Raw genomic sequence first — 18,473 nt, forward strand, 5'->3', positions numbered from 1 at the left:
GCCTTTGCGGTGCTCCCTGTTTCACCCGGGTAATAACTAAAATGCTGGAAACCTGGATGGATTTGAAGGCCAGGAGCAGTGGGAGTTAGAGGCAAAAAGCACTTGCAGCCCACCTCTGCCTCTCTGCTGCCGAGGAGGTAACCCAGATCGCTGGTACCACAGCAAAGGGGAAAGAAGAGGCCACGTACAGATGTCTCCTTCCCACCCATCTCCCCCCATGCACACCAGAAATGGGCACTAGTCATCTCCTCCTGCTGCTGCCAGTTCTTTTAGACTCCTGCTCTTGCCTGCCATGGCTTCGCAGCAGCCGATCTTCTCTGCACACAGAACAGAAACATCCTCTAAAGAGGCACCAGGCACTTCAGCACTGCCCTGTCATTGCATAGTCGAGAGATCCTTCCCTTGCTGTGCAGTTTCCAACTTGTTTGGCAAGCTGCTTTCCCTTCAGTCTGTCACTGCCCCAAGAATCCTTCACAAGTCCTTGTTGATCCTCTCGTTGCCCTTTAGAAAGCCCTGACCACCCCTGATTAAGACTTCTTTTCCCTGGCTCTTATCCTAGCAAGTAAGAGACACCAGTTTGGTGTGTCAAGAGAAAGGATGTACAAGGAAGGCGTTACAGATCGCAGGCAAACAAATGCTGAGAAGGTGAATACTCACTGTGGATGTAGTTTGTACAGAGTCCCATCCACACCAACCGTTATCTCCAGGTGCTCTAATCCTCTGTTCTCCCTAATTTTATCTACAACTGCAGCCATTCCGGCACCGCACAACTGAGCTGCTCGCCTTGACACCGCTCCGCACACAGTCTTGACAATGATACTGTCGTCACAGGTGCTGTTGAGCCCCAGCTGCTGGAGGATGGCTCGCACCTGCAGCAAGGCTAACCTGTCACTGCAGAAGCAGAAGAGCATGGCATTCAATTAGAGGTTTCTCTCAGTCACGCCACTGCCACAAACCCCACTGCGCTGACGGCTGCCCTATGCACCCACACCAGGCAGCAGCCTTTCCTGCCAGCACAAGAGACCTTGGGGAATGCAAATTTGTTCACTCCAGCACCATGCTACAGTGCAGGAGAGGGGGCACAGGCAGCAAGGGAGGCTCTGAGCCCAGCTTTGCATTGCCTCCCCTTCTCTTTTCTTACCAAAGGGCATGTGAGGAAAGTATTTTTAATCACCAGCTTGAGGGTTTCACCCCCATAAAGACTCAACAGGCATTGAGATTGCTTTGAAATACAGAGTCTGAGCAATAAAGACAGAAAAACATCCAATAAATAATGCTCATTCAGCTAGTGTTCATTCAGTTCAACAATTACAGCTAGACACACAAGGGGGACAGGAAAATGGCTTGATTTCCAAGCAGTTTTCCAAATACAATGATACAGCAGGGGAATCCTTGCTGGCCTTTTCCATGATTTAACAGTGAGCATTGCTAGAAATTTAGATGATGCTGCAAAGAGTCCTTCTGCACATGCACAGGCTCTTACTGAAAGCCAAATTATCTCTGAAGAACCAAGGGATGTTCTCCAGCTGTCCCTCCCCTCTGGCAGTGTCACACGATGAGTGTTACCACATGATTTCACCCTAAAGAGCCTCTCACGCGGTGCTCTTACCTCTCAATCTGAGAAAGGAACTTGGTTTCAAAGATATGTCTGGTCTTCAGTGTCTCTGAAATCTGGCCTCTGAACAGGAACCCCCGCTTGGTGAAGTCGATCAAAATATTGCGGACTATTTCCCCCAGGTACATCCCGCTGATCATTTTCTCATACCTGCAGTGGAAGACAGCAGCACAGCTCAGAGGGACACTGCTCATGTTTGTAAAGGCAGCATCACAGGTACATTATCAGCCAGGTGTCCAGCCTGTGCACACCGAGGACCTGAAATATGGAACCCCATTTTCACAGAATGGCCATTTACTAGAAAAACCGGGCAAGAAAAAGCATGAAGACTCAGTGGGAAGGCTTGTGAGCCCATCTACAAACACTTCCATCTATTCCTCACTACCATGTTCCCGCAGACACGCTGTTATTAATGACAGCTGGTATTTCTCCCAGATGGAAGAAATGAAAACCTGTCTCCCCAGAGCAGAACAGTGCCCAGATGAAAGCCAAATTTGCTGTGCATCCCACAGTGACAGCCCTGAGTGGACCCCAGAGAAAACTTGTCTTCACTGCACAACATCTGGGAGCCCTCTTGAAGCATGGCTGAGACCTTCAACAGAAAAGCTCAGTGGCTCCATGCAGCAAAATTACAGGAAACCCACAAAGTACGGCCACTGTGAGCACAGCATTTTTAAGGGAGTCCTGTGCTGCAAAAAACCCTGTGAAAGATAAAATACGTGAAAAGGTATGTCCAGCACATTTGCAGGATCTGTAAAATTACTGACCTGTAAACTAGCAAGCTGGGGGTCCAAGGTTGGTTTATGCTTTTCAGTTAATTCCAGCAGCTGGTTTCCAGCAAGGAACCAGTCATCCAAAAAACACATGGACAAACCAAGCTGTCTTGAACCCTTCTTGACCCCGCTCTGCTGCACACAGGACCCAGGTTTCCCACTTGCAGGCCTGCCCCCAGGCTAGAGAGAGGGAATCTCTTCCACCTGCAGACCTCCTCCTGGCACATGACAAGGAGTGGTCCACAAGTGATGCTTGGCACAGAGCAACCATGGGCTGAGGAGGGCAGGAGTCTGCTTTGCACTCCTTCCCTTCCAGCATCATTCTGGTCTGAAGGGATCATTTTGGCGTCTGCGAGCTGTGCCCTTACCAATGAGAACCGAACACTTTTCCATTCCACGAAAAGCGCATTCAGCGATGCATCCTTGATTTCACCTCCTGAAGCTCTAGAACAGAGTTTCCGCCCTGGATTGAGCAGAGCGCAGCACGCCATCCTGCTGGAAGCAGGCCACACAGTCCATTTAATACTATGAGCTCTCTCAGGCTTGTACCCAGCAAGTGTCCCCCCTCTTGAGTGCCTAACTCTCTCTCTGGAGTAAATCATTCCCACTGGCAGTCTCCGCTACTGCCTCTGGCTGCGTACTCCATGCCAACTCTGCTGCTGCGTCAGGCTCGCTCAGCATCTGCCTCTCCGTATCCATCTGAGCCGTAACTTCTAAAGAGCTTCCCAAGGGACCTGCCAACTTGTCTGCATCCCCCAGGTTTTCAGGCAGATTTACTGTAGTCACAAAATCTTTTTAAAAGCTCCTGGCATCAAAGCATTGCTGCAGAGAAATTATGAAAAATTGTAGCCTGGGCATGCAAGCGGTTTCAGCCCAGTTTTATCGGTACTGGGTACACCTCCTTGTCTGCCCTTTCTTGAAGGGGTCTGGGAAGCCCTTGCCCAGACAAGTGCTGGACTCTCAAAAGGGGACCAACCTCCAAGGCCAAGAAAGGGAGGTCCTCTAACATGACATATTTCATCCAGAAAATTGCCTGAAGTAAGAACTGGCTGCAACTGCTAGAAAGCTCCTGACCACTCTCCAGTGAGCAGCTCCGAGCTCCAGCCATGCCATGCCAGCTGGTCTAGGCTGATGATTTCTACAGACAGAGCCCTCTACACAGACAGTTCAGCTAAAAGAAATTAAATTGAGACCAAGGGCAAAAGAATGACAATCCATCTTAATCCCCTTCAGTACAACACAGGATGAGAAAAAGGATGTCTCGGTAATTTTCAAGACTCTCAAGTTCTCACCAAAAAGCCTGCTGCAGTCCCATGGCAGCAAATAAGCTGCAAAATAGCAGCAACCAGGAAAAGCACAGGAGAGGGAGATCCCACAGGATAGCAGGTCTGCAGTCAGTTTCCACTCTCAACCTCTCCCTTCTCCAACTGGGAGAAATCCAGTTCTCTCTCAAAAACATTTAAGGCAGCCTGGCTTATACTTAGCACACCATTTATCGCACAGTACCTTTGCTTTCCAGCATTTAGTGAATAGTCATCAACTGCTTTGTCATATATTGTCCTGATATCATCCAGGCATCCATTATCCCCGAACGCTCCCCACTCTGTGTTCACGCACATCCGTCCTTGCTCACCGTCCACCATCTCTATGTTTCTCATCTCCTCCATGTAACAGGCATTGCTGCCAGTTCCTGAAAGAAGAAAATACTGAAATTACTCTTCGTCTGGAACAAAACAACCTAGAACAAGCATGACAGCCCTGACAAACCTTCTGGGGGATCTTGAATGTGCTTTTTCTGAATCATGAAGTCAACTCATCATTTGAAACATCACAAAAAACCCCACTACTCAATAATATTACTGCTGCGGTGGCTCAGAGAAGAGGCTCAGCCAGGTCAGCTGGGCTGGGAGTCCCATGCTACAGGGAGGAGCAGCAGCGTGGCACTTGTGGCACACCAACACTCATGTGTTCTGAACACAAAACCCCAGCAAGCAACTAGCTAGATTTTGAAGTTAGGAACCACCTTCCGCAAAGCCCACAGACCCACAAAATTTAGGAGAAAAATTGCCCTAACTGAAAACCTCAGCAAGTTCTGAGGCATCAGGCAAATAAAACCCCAGGGGTTTTAACAGCTAATTGCAGGGTAATTTTTAGCTCTTGCTAGGTTTTTTTCTGATTCAAATTGCTTGAATAGTTTCTCTGGCAGGAAGGTTACTTCCATGTTGAAATGATGCCATATCTGATTCTGCTTAAAGGGGATCCAAAGTAGCATGGAAATTACAGAGTGCTCTTTGTATCCAGAGGCATTAGGGAGCAAAGCTTCATTAGCTTTGTTTCAGAGGCAGCTTTTGCTGCTACCCAGGGCAAAAGTTTTCGTGAAGTTGCCTACCAAACTTTTATGTAACCCTGCACCACAGGTTCTGCATCAATTACATCAGCAAGTCTGTTTTCCTTTGCAATTTTTTTAGGGTACTATAACAATAAAGTCTGAGCAAAAATAGATCCTCCCACAGTATTCCCCTGCTGCAGGGAAGCGGAGCCACAGCACAGGGTCTGGGGGGAAAGTCTGGGCTGGCAGACCAAGACCCGGTCTGCAGGACCAAACCTAACCCAACCCAGTTGTGGACCATCAGTGCTGGCCCACATCCTAACACGAAGCCTCGTCATCCAGAACAAGCTAAGTAAGGGCTGCCTGAATATGTGGATACCTGTTAAATACAGGCTGTTGGACTGACAGGCTTTTAGATGATCTCCTGTTGCCAGCAGATGAAAAGCAGAGACCTGGTTTCATCGGTGGCAGTTTCCAAAGTATTCAGCAACGGAGACAAAGCCTCTGCTCTTCTGGGCGGGAGAGGTGGCACTGGGCAGAGACAGGGCGCCAGCATGACATGAACTTGCCCTTGCAAGAATATTTTTCCCTGCCAAGCAACAGCAGGAAAGTTCATCCAGCTCCCTGCACTGGCAAGAGCAGGATGACTGCTGGCTGTGCAGGCTCCTTGGCAAGCACCATCAACCCAGCCAAGGCAACTCAGGCAAGGCAGAGGGAGCTGTTGGAGCCCCGGGGCTTTCGCTCTCATTATCCCAGACCTTTCACTCTCATTATCCCAGACGTACCCAGGCCACCGCCGACCCCCTGCTCTGCACACAGACAGGCTGGCAGGGAGCATATCTGGCAGGGATGCGGCAGACGGTCCTCAGAGGGTGCTCTTGGCACCCCAAGGACATGCTGTCCTTCTCGCAGGGAACTCTGTCCCTGAAAACACGCCACTGACACTGATGGAGCTGCGCAGACAAGCTTCCTACCCACACCGCACTGTGCTGACTCATCCTGGACATCTTCCAGCTGTCTGGAGGAGAAATTGGTGGCATTTTGTTTTCCTACAAGCCACCTCGCAACTGAATGCGTTCTTACAGCCTGCAGGTGCCTCATCCCCTTTTCTCCCAAGGAAAACTCATTTCTCTGGAGAGCTTTGGGAACTCACACTGCCTGGTGCCTCAGGCACCCCAAGCGTGACATTTGCAAAGGCATCGGCAGTCGCCTGTGGAATTATTTCAGCTGTCTCGCTGCTGGGAAGGGAGCTGTCAGTCACAGCACTTTGTCTATCAGAGCTTTCCATCACGTGCCATTTGGGAATTGTGGCTGTGCTTCACAAGTTTATTCTGAGAGACCACATGCTCCAGGGAAGCTGTGGGCTACCTGAACCAGGGTGTTCAGGGAAACTCTTACAGGCTAAACTACAGACACTCCAGGAGTTGGTGAGGCTACCTGAGCCCACGTTTGCTCACTTCACAAGCAGCACAGTGCCCTTCTCTAGATAAAACAGGCAGGATTTGTTCAGCGTTACAGCCTGTGCTTATCTCAGCTGATCATAAACAGAACTAAGCTGACTGCTGAATTTTGCTCTGAACTCCTTCACGCAGCTTACTTGTGAAGAGACAGCTGTGAATCTCAAAACCTTTCATGCCTGGACACCCTAGCTGTATTTTCAGTTAGCCACAGGGATGTCTCCACCAGAATACAGACAGATGTCTCGACGTGCTGTTTAATAAAAACATCCCCCCAAAAAGCAGCTCTAACACATACCCACAATGAGTCCGATTTCACAGTTTGGGTCTTCGTAAGCACAAGTCATCATTGTGCCCACCGTATCGTTCACCACAGCCACCACATCCAAGTCAAACTCCTTTGGAAGAGAGCAATACAACCGTGAGAACTCTGGGTTTGGGGCAACCCCTCATACCAAAGGGAACACGACAGAAGCACACCAAAAGGGATGCTGTCAGAACACACTGGAAACAAACAACTGAAAGTGCCAGCCCGATTTTACACATACAAAAATAGGAACTTAATCTATAAGCAGGTAACTAAGCTAAGACTCTTCGCACTGTCTACCTACAATAAAATGTCTTCAGAAAAAAGTATATTTCTGGCTGTTCTCTTTGATTTAGGTATGTTTAGGTACAGATCTTGTATATAGGCACATGGTAGAAGGCTATCGCCATTCTGTGTTACAGCAGCACAGTAACAAATCCAGTAGCAAAAGTTTTTATAGCCTTTTTTTCACTTACTGATAAAAAACTTCAAAATTAATGCTCTCCTCAGGCTATTTTTTCCCCTTCCTAGAAAGTTTTGGTGAAGTTGCTTGAGGCTTTTTCAAGATCAAGGGTTGGGAGGGGGAAGAACTGTCATTTAGGGTGCACTGAGGTGCATTCCTACAATCATTGTATCGAGAACTCTGGTTTTCTCCATGCTCTGATGCAGTGAGAATTGCCACAGGGTTTGAAAGAAGCCTTGAAAAGTTCTGCCAAATTTAGCAAGTTAGAAGCCTCCGGGTAAAACGAAAACAAACAAAAACCAAGCAATGAAACAAAATCCCTATGTAGCTCATTTTGAGTAGCAGTCTTGGTTTGGTGGCTGAACTCTCCCATTTCCACTGTGCACCCTTCTAGAGCATTCTACATGGTGGTCAGGCTACATGTCACAGCCACACGGCAGCAGGGGTTGCTATATCTGGACCTGCTGCAAGGCACATACTTTCTGTGCACGACAGGAGGCACAGCCCGTGCCCTCAATGCACACACACACACGCTGTGAGAGGGAACCAGCCTGACCTATGAGGTCTGTCAAGCCTGGAGGGGATGCAGAAGCAGGAGGAGAAAAAGAAAACAAAACCAGAGGAAACATCACCTCTCTTCTTTTAATTCCTTCTCTAAGCAAATACACCACATCTTCTCCCTCGCAGTCTGTAGCTTTGAAGCCTTTTGTCCAATTGAGAAGGATACCCTAAAAAGAAAGAAAACAGGTTTTCAAGTTTCCTGGTACACTACAGATTGCCCCCAAAATCCAAAATACTCTAAGGGATGAGGAAGGAGCATTTCTGTCTGATAACTTCCCTGCATTTTCCCACCCCCACAGCTCGTAAAAGTGTAATATCACAACGCTTCACAGAGGTGACTACAGGTTACTGTACACCACAGCTCTGGCCCAACAGTCCCAGCAAACAGCCACGAATAATTATGGCCAGTTGTGCACAGACTCAAAGGGGCCCTGAGCAAAAAGAGGAGGCTCTCCAGGATTCACCTACATGGTGCTATGTTTTGCTGAGCAATCTGTCCTCTCTCTCAGTCACACTCCAAAGCCTCCCTGGCTTGGCCAAGCCTCCTATCACCAGCAAGATGACAGCACTTTAGAGCTGGACGTTTGAACGCTGCTCCTAACATCACTGCCTAATTCCTCCTTCCTTATATATGAATATTAAACTTATTTTCGCTAAAACTCAAACGTTACTCTGTACACTTGGCATTTCAAATGTTTCAGTGTGAGGTTATACAAAAGTCTCTACGAAAAGGAGTATCTCCTTATATATATGTGGAATATGCACCTAAAACTACTAATCATGCTTGGTCTCCAAATTTCCAGAGCAATGCAACAAATAAACAAAAAGAAAAAAAGAAAAGTGTAACAGAAACAACAAACTAAAAAAAAAAATAATAGTGTGACAAAAAATAAGTCTTTCTTCAAAAAAAGTGCTACATAGACAGGAAACTGAACAGCTGCACAGGTGGAGTTGGTGGAAGTATGTGGTAGTGAAGGAAAACACAAAAGTGAAAAGAAAAAGGGTACACTTGACAGGGACATGCTCAGGCTACACTGTCACCCTTAGGGTAACACAGCCGAGCAGGCCCTGGTCTACCCACTCCATCCAGTGAGATGAGATCAGCGGGGGAAGGGGCACTGGCAGCAGCGATGGACTCGTGCTTTACTGCTCACAAAACCAGGGAAGTATCACACTCCAGCAGGTTTATATGATTGGTAAAAACATTATAAAAAAGGGAAATCACATCCATGGAAAATTTAAACGCTATTACCTGTCACAGCCATGTGCTGAGCATCATTTGCATTACTACCTTTAAAGGAACTATTTATAGGAGCAGCTGTACCGGTCAGGGTCAGAGCATGAACCCTCCCCTTGTACAACCTCCTTGTAAGTGTCACGTCGATGATAAGGAGACGGAGAAATCTGGTCTAGCATAAGTACAAAAGCCGATTCAAAAGATACTAATGAACTTACAGCATCCAGACTGGTCTGCTTGCAAGGGAAGGAAAATGTGAAGCCAAGAGGGAGACGTGCGCCTTTTATCCCCATATAATCCAGGAAGTCAGAAATGCAGGTAACAATATGATCAAACAGCTTTAAAGAGAAAAGTCACGCATTTGAAGTTGTACATGTCACATGCTTTTATGAAGGTATTTAAAAAGCAGCAGTGCTGCAAAAGAGAAACACAAACACTCACCTCTTCTCCTGTTCCCTGCATCACCTCTATAGGAATGGCATAGATCTTGTTGTGCATCTCAACTGTTCTCCTTTTACCGCTGCGGATTTTCACCAGCAAAACTCTAAAGTTCGTTCCTCCAAGGTCGAGTGCCAGAAAATCTCCGTTCTCTGTAAAAGAATATGTGTGTATATTTAAAGAACCATAAGCAAAATCTAAAGAAGATATAAAATCTCTTAGAAACTCAGCTGGGAAGATCATCATTTCAGATGCTGCTCAGATTATTCCAGCCCTTTTTTGTGTGGTTTTTGGTTTTGTTTTGTTTTATTTTAAACCAAGAAGGGAAAGAGGACCCACGCAACTGTTCCCTAAGAGAAAGCAGTGCAGACAGGGTTCAGGTGGGTTTGGGTTATGAGCTCAGCTGTGGTTTTCTCCCCTGTGGCTTGCTTGCACCCTGGGACAAGGACACAGGGCCACGCTGCCAACACCCAGCACAAGGGCAGTGCAGGCTGCCCTTTCCGGAACTGAGATTTCCTCCCTTGCACGGCTCGGGAGGCTCCTCTTTCTTCGCACCAGATCTGCTCCCCCTCCACCAGACCCAAACCCAAACTACACCACCAGGAGCCCATTCAGGGCATCCTGCAGCTCAGCCGGTGCCCGCACTCTCACAAGGGCATGCCTTTACCTGTCCCATCCGGTGTGCTGCGGACGAAGGTGGGCAGCATTTTGACTTTGGCAGTCTCATGAGTCTTCTTCTTCAGTCCCGCTTCCATCTCCGCCCTCATCCTCCTCTTCACCTGCAGCAGCTGCTCATGGGTGAGCTTGAACTCAGCCAGCGTCTCGTCGATGAGCCGGTGCTGTTCTGACAGCCGGTACGCCACCGCCGTCACCATCGCTGCTCCCTTCCCACTGCCGCTCTCCGACAGCAGGAACCGCACTTCTGAGTCCGGCACCAAGCGCCGGGTGGTTTTATGCAAGCGCCGGGCGTACCTGCGGGGAGGGGACCCGGCTGCCAACCCGCCATCTGCGCTGCCTCCCCCGCAGCCCCCAAAATCTACGCTGCCACACGGACCAACTGCAAGGGGAGCCTCGTCACATCTAAACTAGCTACAGCCCCCCAAGTAGGAAAACTGATAAGAGCAGCTCTCCTCCGTGGCCTCTTTCCTCCTGAATTTCTAAGAAAAGCCAGCAAAAAGCAGAGGAAAGCATCAAGTCCCATCCCCTGAACCTGAGCCCAGACAGAAGAAACCCTCTGGCTCCAATGCTGCTCCAGTCCCCTCTCCTGGGGTCATCATCAAGCTGTCCTGAACTCACCCATTTAGATAGTGTGGGGAAACAGTTCAGAAACAAAAATTGCCCACATATGTTATCTTAACACATCCTAGACCTGCCCGTCGGGAAAAGCTACTCAAAATAGCGTTCTTGGAAATTCTTTTGTTTGTGAAAATTTTATGTTTTCTTTAAATAAGGAACATATCTTTTTTTCAATAAAATAATGAGAAACTGAAAATGAAACATTAAATATATTTCTCCTTTCAAGAGTTTCCTCATAAATGACACTCAGCCCTTCCAGCCAGCTCTAATGCCCAAGGTATGTCCCGTAGGCTGCACTTCTGCTCCCCTTCGGTACCCACAGCTAAATCCTACAGCTGAAACTAGAAACTGACTTGTTACCACCAGTTATAATTTACTAAATAAAAGCCTTTCAGCACCTGTGCATAAGCGACACCTGCACACTGCATATTTCTTCCATTTCTTTATTCTAAACTTGGAAACTGCAAAAAATCAGGTTCAGCACAGTCATTTTCAAAACAATGGAGTTTAAATGAAAAATGGAGATCAAGGTGCATTAATGCAGGTCTCCTCACAGCCCAATCCAGGGACACAAAGTAATATTTTGTACAAAGAAACTCTCCTTCCAAGAGGTCTACGGAGATCCCCTCAGGTATGTACTCAAACCACCACAGTTTTCACTGATATTGCAGTATCCAACTACTCAGGGGGTTGGTTCTTCTCTTTATGGTCTCACTGCTTTTTTAAAATCTCATCTTACTTCACTTAAAGACATCTCTCCTTTCCACTAAGCTCCCCACCTCAGACCAAACCCCCACGCCCACGTTTCGGGCTCCTCAACTCACACCCAAACCGCATGCCTGGGTGATGTCTTGGGGTTACATGCTCGACCCTTTGCAAACCAGAGGCTGTGGCAGGTGAAGAGTGTTAGCGGCAAGAGCAGACAGACTCACTGTGGATGCATCTTGTAGAGGGAGCCGTCGACCCCCACGGTGGTCCGGAGGCGGCCGACCCCTTTGTTGTCCCGCAGCTGGTTGAGAATGGCACCCAGCGTAGAGGCAACCAGATTGGCCGAGCGGAAGGACACGATGGTGCACACGTGCTGGACGGCGATGCAGTCCTCGTGGGACGGCTCCACCCCCAGGCGGGTTAAAATTTCTTTGGCTTTGTTCAAACCTTCTTTGCTCCTACAAGAAGAGAGCAGCAAAGCACACTCCTTAGTGGGGGAGCTATCAAATGCAGGACTGAGGGGCAGCCAGCCGTGGGTATCCCTACCGGGGATTTCCAAAGGGGGTTAGAAAGAAAATTTCTTAAGAGTTCTGGACTAGGATGTTCCATGGTGCTTGAAATAAAAATGTTCTAAATATGCATCCATCCACAGACAGAAACAGCTTTCCATCAAAGCATGGTGCAAACACGCAACCTACAAACCATTCAATTTCAGGTACTATAGCAGCCACCCTATGGGCAGGATGACTCCCATATGTACCCAAGCACCTGCCCTCCTTCAAGTTCACTTCCCACAAGGCAAGAGGTACATCACGTCCCTGGAAACCCGTCCAATGACAGTTATGTGCAAGTTTCTCTCTAACACACGCCACATTTTCATTGTGCCACATGATCAGACCAAACCTTGTACTGAGCGAGTTTCCTGTACTCCAAAAGCGAACGCACGAAGCATGGGGCTGGGACCAGCCCTGTCCTGCAGAGCCAGAGCACCCGCCAGGACCACAGCACGTGCAACAGCTTGGGCCGCAGGTGGTCCAACAATGCCAGACCCAAAGCAGAGCAGCACCCTCATATGGCAGCTCCTTCAGCACACCCACAGGAAAATTAGCAACTTCCACGCGCTTTTACAGACCTGGAGGAACTACATGCTTTTTCATCACACCGATGCTTTAAACTTCAAACAGCTTCTCCCTGGAGTGGGGAGCACCAGCCCCACGGTTCTGCACAGGCCTGAGCATACACCTAATCCCATGCTTGCTCGTATGTCTCAATAAATTAAGCCCAGTGTGAAAAACAAAACCCTGAGCAAAGGTTGCCTAAGTTATTTCATCCTAATGGGTCTCTCTTCAGGCTTTTATAACCTCCCTGAATTTCTGCCTCTTGCACTGCATTTTCCCTTATTAGCAACCAGTCTGAAAGCAAAGTTTCTGGCAAAACTTAGCCACTTTCAGCTCTGTCATTTCCCAGACAAAAGCATCAGGAGTATATCTTGTCATTACTAACTGCATGCCATACATCTTTTTAAGGACTCCTGTACCTTGCTAGGATCAGCTAGAAATCTGAAGCTGCACAGGGATGTGCCCCTTACTTACAGCCAAAGTGCTCTTCAGGAAGTGAGGTGGGATTTCAGGGCAAATTTTGTTCTTCATAACTGAATTTCCCAGTAACTGCATTTTTCTCATTGTTGCTCAACATTACATTGGTCCATTACACAGACCTCTGCAGTTAAGACAAATGAACGCAGACATTTTATGGAAAGCTGTTCAGATAAGACAGTCTGCAGGGACAGGAATAAAATGGGGCAGGGGGCAACAGGTATTGTGGCAGTTCCTGGGTGTTCTTTTGGTGTTGTGCTCGCAATCAACAGTACCTCTATACATATGCACCCTAGTCAGCAGCGTTTCGAAAAGTAAAGCCAGCCCATGGACTACAGTACAAATCATCCCAGTGACGTGAATTTTAAAATCACATGGGAAAGAGTCAGTAAGCACTGACCAAAGTGGCGATGACACCATATGAAACCAACTGGCGCATTGCTCAGAGGTCGCCGTGTGGCACCCGGCACTCCCTACAAGACTGAATGCTCTGCCTTGTCACGCTTGTTTTCTTTCTGCCCAGCGATCCCGTGGATACAGCAAGGAGCAACACAAGTATTTGCTAGGAGGCACTAAGCCAATTCACTCCCATGTTTAGCTTCAGGGTAGCAACTTCTGAGTTCTTGCGGGCAGAGTGAGAGGCAGCACAGCGCGTACCCTGTAGCTGCATGGAGCGGTAGGCTTTCATAGCTCCTCCCAACACAGAAAAAGGGAGAAATCTTGGGGAGGAGGGCACAGACCGTCTGCTGAGTGTCCCCACTTGCCAGCTCTGTACCTACGCTGGAGGATGGCAGCCACCCCCAAAGTAGCACATCTCCCCACAAAGCAAAAAGGGATGCTGGAAAATTAACATTCAGAGTTGCTGTGAAACCCAGGGGGCGAAAAGGGATAGATACTCACTTTTCTATGGCAGAAACGTGCTTTGTCTCAAACTTCCCTTTGGTGAGAAGCTCAGGGGTGATTCTCCCCTCAAAGAGCAGCCCCTCCTTGGCCATCTTCACCAGGATAAGCCTTACCAGCTCCCCCATGTACAGCCCACTGACCATCTTCTCAAACCTGCAGGAGAGGACAGCAGCAGTCACCCACCCGCCCATGGGCAGCACTGGGAGGCAGAGCCCAGCTGTGGCATGCCACCACACCGCCCAGCCCAGCCTGTGGTGTGCCTCACCAGGGGCAAAGTCAAGCTTTCTTGCAAAGCTCACAAATAACTGCCTCACTCACAGCTGCTTCCCAGGATTAAGGGATCCACGGTCGATCTCTCGATCAAACTCGGTCCTGATGTCTTCTAGCGAGCCATCATCTCCAAAAGCTCCCCACTCCGTGTTAATGCACATCCTGCCCTCGTCCCCTTCCACCAGGTCAATGTGCCGCATCTCCTCCATGTAACAGGCGTTGGTGCCAGTGCCTTTAGGGAAAGGACATCAGAAGGTGCTAACCAAACAGGCCAGGCAAAGGGAGAAAAGCCACATGCATGCTGCAGCAGCAATGTGCGTTACCAATGATCAAGCCAACTTCACAACGCTGGTCATCAAAACCACAGGTCATCATCGTCCCGACGGTGTCATTCACAACAGCCATGATATCTGCGTCATAGTCCTGATGGAGGAACAAAACGTTACTCGGACCATATGGCTTCTCTGGAAAACAGTTTTGTGTTTATCACCAGTTTGCTTATATCAACTAATTTCACGAGGAATAGGAGACAAATAATTTGTCTGAATACCACAGCTTATCTTTTTAAATATCACCTGTTCTGTCTGCCAGTTCCCTATCCCACGTACCCAAGAAGACAATGACAGCAGACTAATGCACCAGGCAGACAATAAAAGAGCAGCGGTGTAGTTCTAGAGAGCAAAGACCTGCTCTCACATAAGCACCCTTAGGCAGGAAAGAAAAGGGAGGGAGGGAGGGAGGAACTCTGGAGTTAAACATCATGGAGTAATTTGATGTAGTTGTTTGAGAAGTCAATCTGGAAAATATCCCCAAGTTACTTATTTCTGATAGAATTCACTTAAAACATCTAGTTTTATTTCAAGTGAAGGTTTCAGTACAAAAATATAAGCAAATAATGCAATTAAATAGGCTGTTCAAATGACATGTACTCATTCCTTTCCAGCTTCTTCAGCGTGTTATTCTACCTGATACCAATTCTCATGACAGTAACTGACTACAGTAACATTGTTCAGCGACAGTAAAACTCAGCTTTGCTTAAGAGTCCACAACTGCCCAAGTACTGCCCTGTTTCCGATGAATTTGGATGCCGAGTAATCAGCATATCTCCTGGCTGCAAGCATTACAGAAACCCAAATTAATTCTACTTCACACTCAGTGCCTTTTTATTTGTTTAAATCAGCAACCTGGTCACCTTCACCCTCTATAAAAATCAGCAGTGAGAAACTGCAGGGAGCAAAACAGCTCACCAAGCCTGAAATCCCCCTCTCTCCTACTCTGCTTCTCTCCTGCTCCCAGGCAAGGCGGCTGCAAAACCCAGCTGAGCCCAGACCACGAGAGGCAGTTTCTCAGGAACAGGATGCGTCAGTATCCCCGAAAAACTGTGGCACTGACACACGGCGCCTTCTCAGTTTTTGGAGAGCAATAAAATTGCTGAAGGACGCCGGCAACAAACCACAACATAGTAACTCAGTTCTGTGCTATGAGGAAAATCACAGCTTCCACACAGCGGCTCGGACATCACTCCATTTTCCCAGCCAGCGGCCAAACTGCACATCTTCACGCAAGAAAGCAGAACCGCACCATCACTCAGATCGCGTGCTCTGCTCAAGTCAGTGACATGAAGGGTGGTCCCTGGCAAAGAAATGCCAGTTTGCTGCGATACAGAGTTGAAAAAAGGATGAAGTACAATTTACCCCACGTTTCTTGATGGCCCTGTTAAGCAGCTTCACGACATCTGCTCCCTCCACTCCGCTTGCTTTGAAACGCTTCGTCCAGGTTATCAGAATACCCTGACAAAACAAGAGAGCAACATTCAACACGATGCCACCATAAAACACAAATGGATGAGGTTTTTTTCCTTAAAACCAAGATTTTCTACTTCAAAAGATCTTCAGGTCTCTTTTCTTACATGACCTAACAACCCAGCCTGAGACAACTGGCGGTCTTTGATTCTCGTGACAGTAAGCTGAGAGATGGGAAATTGTTTTCCCCTCCCTTGCTAGAAAATGGTTTGTTTGTGGTTTGTATTTTCAGCCCACTCTTCTCCCTGTTACTCCTCGACAGTTTTTCTTGGAAAACCATTTAATCCTTTTGGGCCATGGAAATCGACTGCTTTCAGAAAAAGCTGACTGTGCAGGACTGACTGTAGAGAAGGGAGGTGATGTTTTTATGTCCAGGACTCAGCTGCAGCAGGGATCAGACTGCTGCGCATTTGCTGTCTAGAGTCCCAGCTATCTGGGCTTGTTTCACTGTGGGATCACATCTATGGGTTGAGGCAAACAGAAATACTGGAATGTAGCAATGTATATCCCTAACTTACAGCATGGATCACAAAGGGAAACCTGGGATCAAGTTCCTTTTCTGCAAACTGTCATAAAAAGCCTGCAAATCTCCTAAGGTAATGACTACATCTGGTTTTTTTCTATTTAGATAACACCTAGTTGATTCAGAGCAATCAGTATACAAGTAAATAATAATAAAAGAAAAAAAAAAGACCATTGACAGTAGTCAACAGGAAAGATGACTCAAATCAGCTCAGCTTTTCATACCCACCACAATATTCACATCTGTCCTGGTTTCAGCTGGGATAGAGCTAATTTTCTTCTTGGTAGCTGGTGCAGTGTTGTTTTTTGGACTTGGTTCAGCGGACTTGGAAAACAATGTTGATGGCATGCTGATGGTTTCGCTGTTGCTAAGTAATGTTTATACTAAGTCAAGGACAAGCTTCTCAGGCCCTGCCAGCGAGAGGGCTGGAGGGGCACAGGAAATTGGGAGGGGACACAGCCAGGACAGCTCACCCGCACTGGCCAAAGGGATGTTCCATACCACGGAATGTCATGCTGAGTGTATAAGCTGGGGGAAGGAAGGAAGGGGGGGACGTTCAGAGTTACGGCATTTGTCTTCCCAAGGCACCGTTACACGTGATGGAGCCCGGCTTCCCTGGGGATGGCTGAGCACCTCCCTGCCCATGGGAAGCGGTGAATGAATTCCTTGCTCTGCTTTGCTTGCGTGTGCAGCTTTTGCTTTACCTGTTAACTGTCTTTATCTCAGCCCACCAGTTTTCTCACTTTTACTCTTCCGATTCTCTCCCCATCCCACTGTGGGGGAGTGAGCGAGCTGCTGCGTGGTGCATGGTTGCCAGCCAGGGTTAAACCATGACAACATCTATCACAACTAAGGTCCAAAGAAGCTAAAAAACAGAAAAGTTGAAGCCTATAGGCACAAGCAGACATTGCCCAGGTGTACATTTGCCCATACCTCAGCTTAAAAGAAGTCAACCACATTTTGTGTACATTCACACTCCCAGCTGGGATAGCTACAGGGGACAGAAAGGTCAGGGCTGCTCTTTCCAGACCAGGAGCTATCTTCCACCACTAAACCACAAACTCAGTTTGCCTATGTTTTCCCACTGTGCTGCCCTCAGCATCACTTAGAAACCCAGCAAAGCTGTGGGCAAAGCCCACCTTGCGGGCACAGCTTTAATGGGCAAAGGGGCCCCTTGTTCCACAAAACTTTTATCATTCAGAAAACTGGTCAAACCACACCGGCAAGGAGCAGCTCCTCTCAGTGCGACTGACTGCTGTGCTGGAAGCATTTTTTGCTTCCCTAGCAAGGCCCTGGCAGCAGGGAGGAGCCCTTGGAGTACAGCAGGGTTGAGTGGGACCCAACCGTGTGGTGCTACCTTATCACCCTCAGAGAAACCAGGGACCACACTGCTTCCTTCTGCTCACCAAGCACAAGAAAACAGCACTCAGGCAAGCACAGCCTCACAGAAGCAGCAATGCAGGAACAAATCTGGCCCCCAGAATCAAGAAAAACGTATTTTTCAAACACCCCAAATATCACAAAACCTCTCAGTTTGGTTTTTGGTTTTGGTTGTTGGTTATTTTTTATTAAAAGACACACTCCCTTGTCTCTTACTGTCCTCCTCCACCCCTGCCACTGCTCATCTCCAAGTCTCTACAGGTGTCTCCAAGCCATCCCACATGCTAGCTGCCTGCCCCTGCCCCACACAAGCATGACTTCACCCCAGATGGCTTGAGCAAACCAGCCCACAAACAAATGCTTTTCATCATGCAGCTAAACAAATCTTCTCAAGGGCAACCAACTTCACAGCCACATCCCCAGCACGACTCTGCTGCGGTCAGGAGCCTGAACCTTACCATGCACCACGGCCAGACTGGAGAGCTGCACCAAAATCAGCTCCCCTCTTCCGAACTGAGGCAGGAGCAGGCAGCTCGCTGTTTTAACTACATGCAGGCCCTGAGCTAGTAAGCACCCTTGGTTTGAACTCGCAGCATCGCTCAAGGAGTATGAAATGTAATAAAAATCGTGCCTCACCCGGTCCTCCTCAGCACCAACATCTGGGGAGCTGTTGCACCAGGCTAACCTAGAGACCTGCAAGCTAGAAAAGCAGGTCATGCTTTAACAGTGCAACCTCTTAGCGTTTTGTGCGGATTTCATTTTCCTGCATTAATTTGCTACACTGTTGCCATAGCAATGCTGTACCAGGAGGCTGCT

The 18,473-nt window shown here is 48.1% G+C and overlaps 1 protein-coding gene across 2 annotated transcripts in view; it reads right to left on the reverse strand.

Moving 5' to 3' along the window:
* The window catches only part of LOC121093474 (hexokinase-1), a 49,812-nt gene that overhangs the window by 3,266 nt on the left and 28,073 nt on the right, over positions 1 to 18,473 (reverse strand). For both annotated transcript variants that reach the window (XM_040605818.1, XM_040605819.1), the window contains 13 exons: positions 15,647 to 15,742; positions 14,276 to 14,375; positions 14,001 to 14,184; positions 13,680 to 13,835; positions 11,409 to 11,642; positions 9,848 to 10,152; positions 9,184 to 9,332; positions 8,961 to 9,080; positions 7,577 to 7,672; positions 6,473 to 6,572; positions 3,895 to 4,078; positions 1,610 to 1,765; positions 658 to 891 (listed from right to left, as the gene is read on the reverse strand). In XM_040605818.1, coding sequence (XP_040461752.1) covers positions 658 to 891; positions 1,610 to 1,765; positions 3,895 to 4,078; positions 6,473 to 6,572; positions 7,577 to 7,672; positions 8,961 to 9,080; positions 9,184 to 9,332; positions 9,848 to 10,152; positions 11,409 to 11,642; positions 13,680 to 13,835; positions 14,001 to 14,184; positions 14,276 to 14,375; positions 15,647 to 15,742 — 2,114 coding nt within the window. The remainder of the gene's footprint in view (positions 1 to 657; positions 892 to 1,609; positions 1,766 to 3,894; positions 4,079 to 6,472; positions 6,573 to 7,576; positions 7,673 to 8,960; positions 9,081 to 9,183; positions 9,333 to 9,847; positions 10,153 to 11,408; positions 11,643 to 13,679; positions 13,836 to 14,000; positions 14,185 to 14,275; positions 14,376 to 15,646; positions 15,743 to 18,473) is intronic.

This window comes from Falco naumanni, chromosome 9, assembly GCF_017639655.2.
Source record: "Falco naumanni isolate bFalNau1 chromosome 9, bFalNau1.pat, whole genome shotgun sequence".
NCBI lineage: Eukaryota > Metazoa > Chordata > Aves > Falconiformes > Falconidae > Falco > Falco naumanni.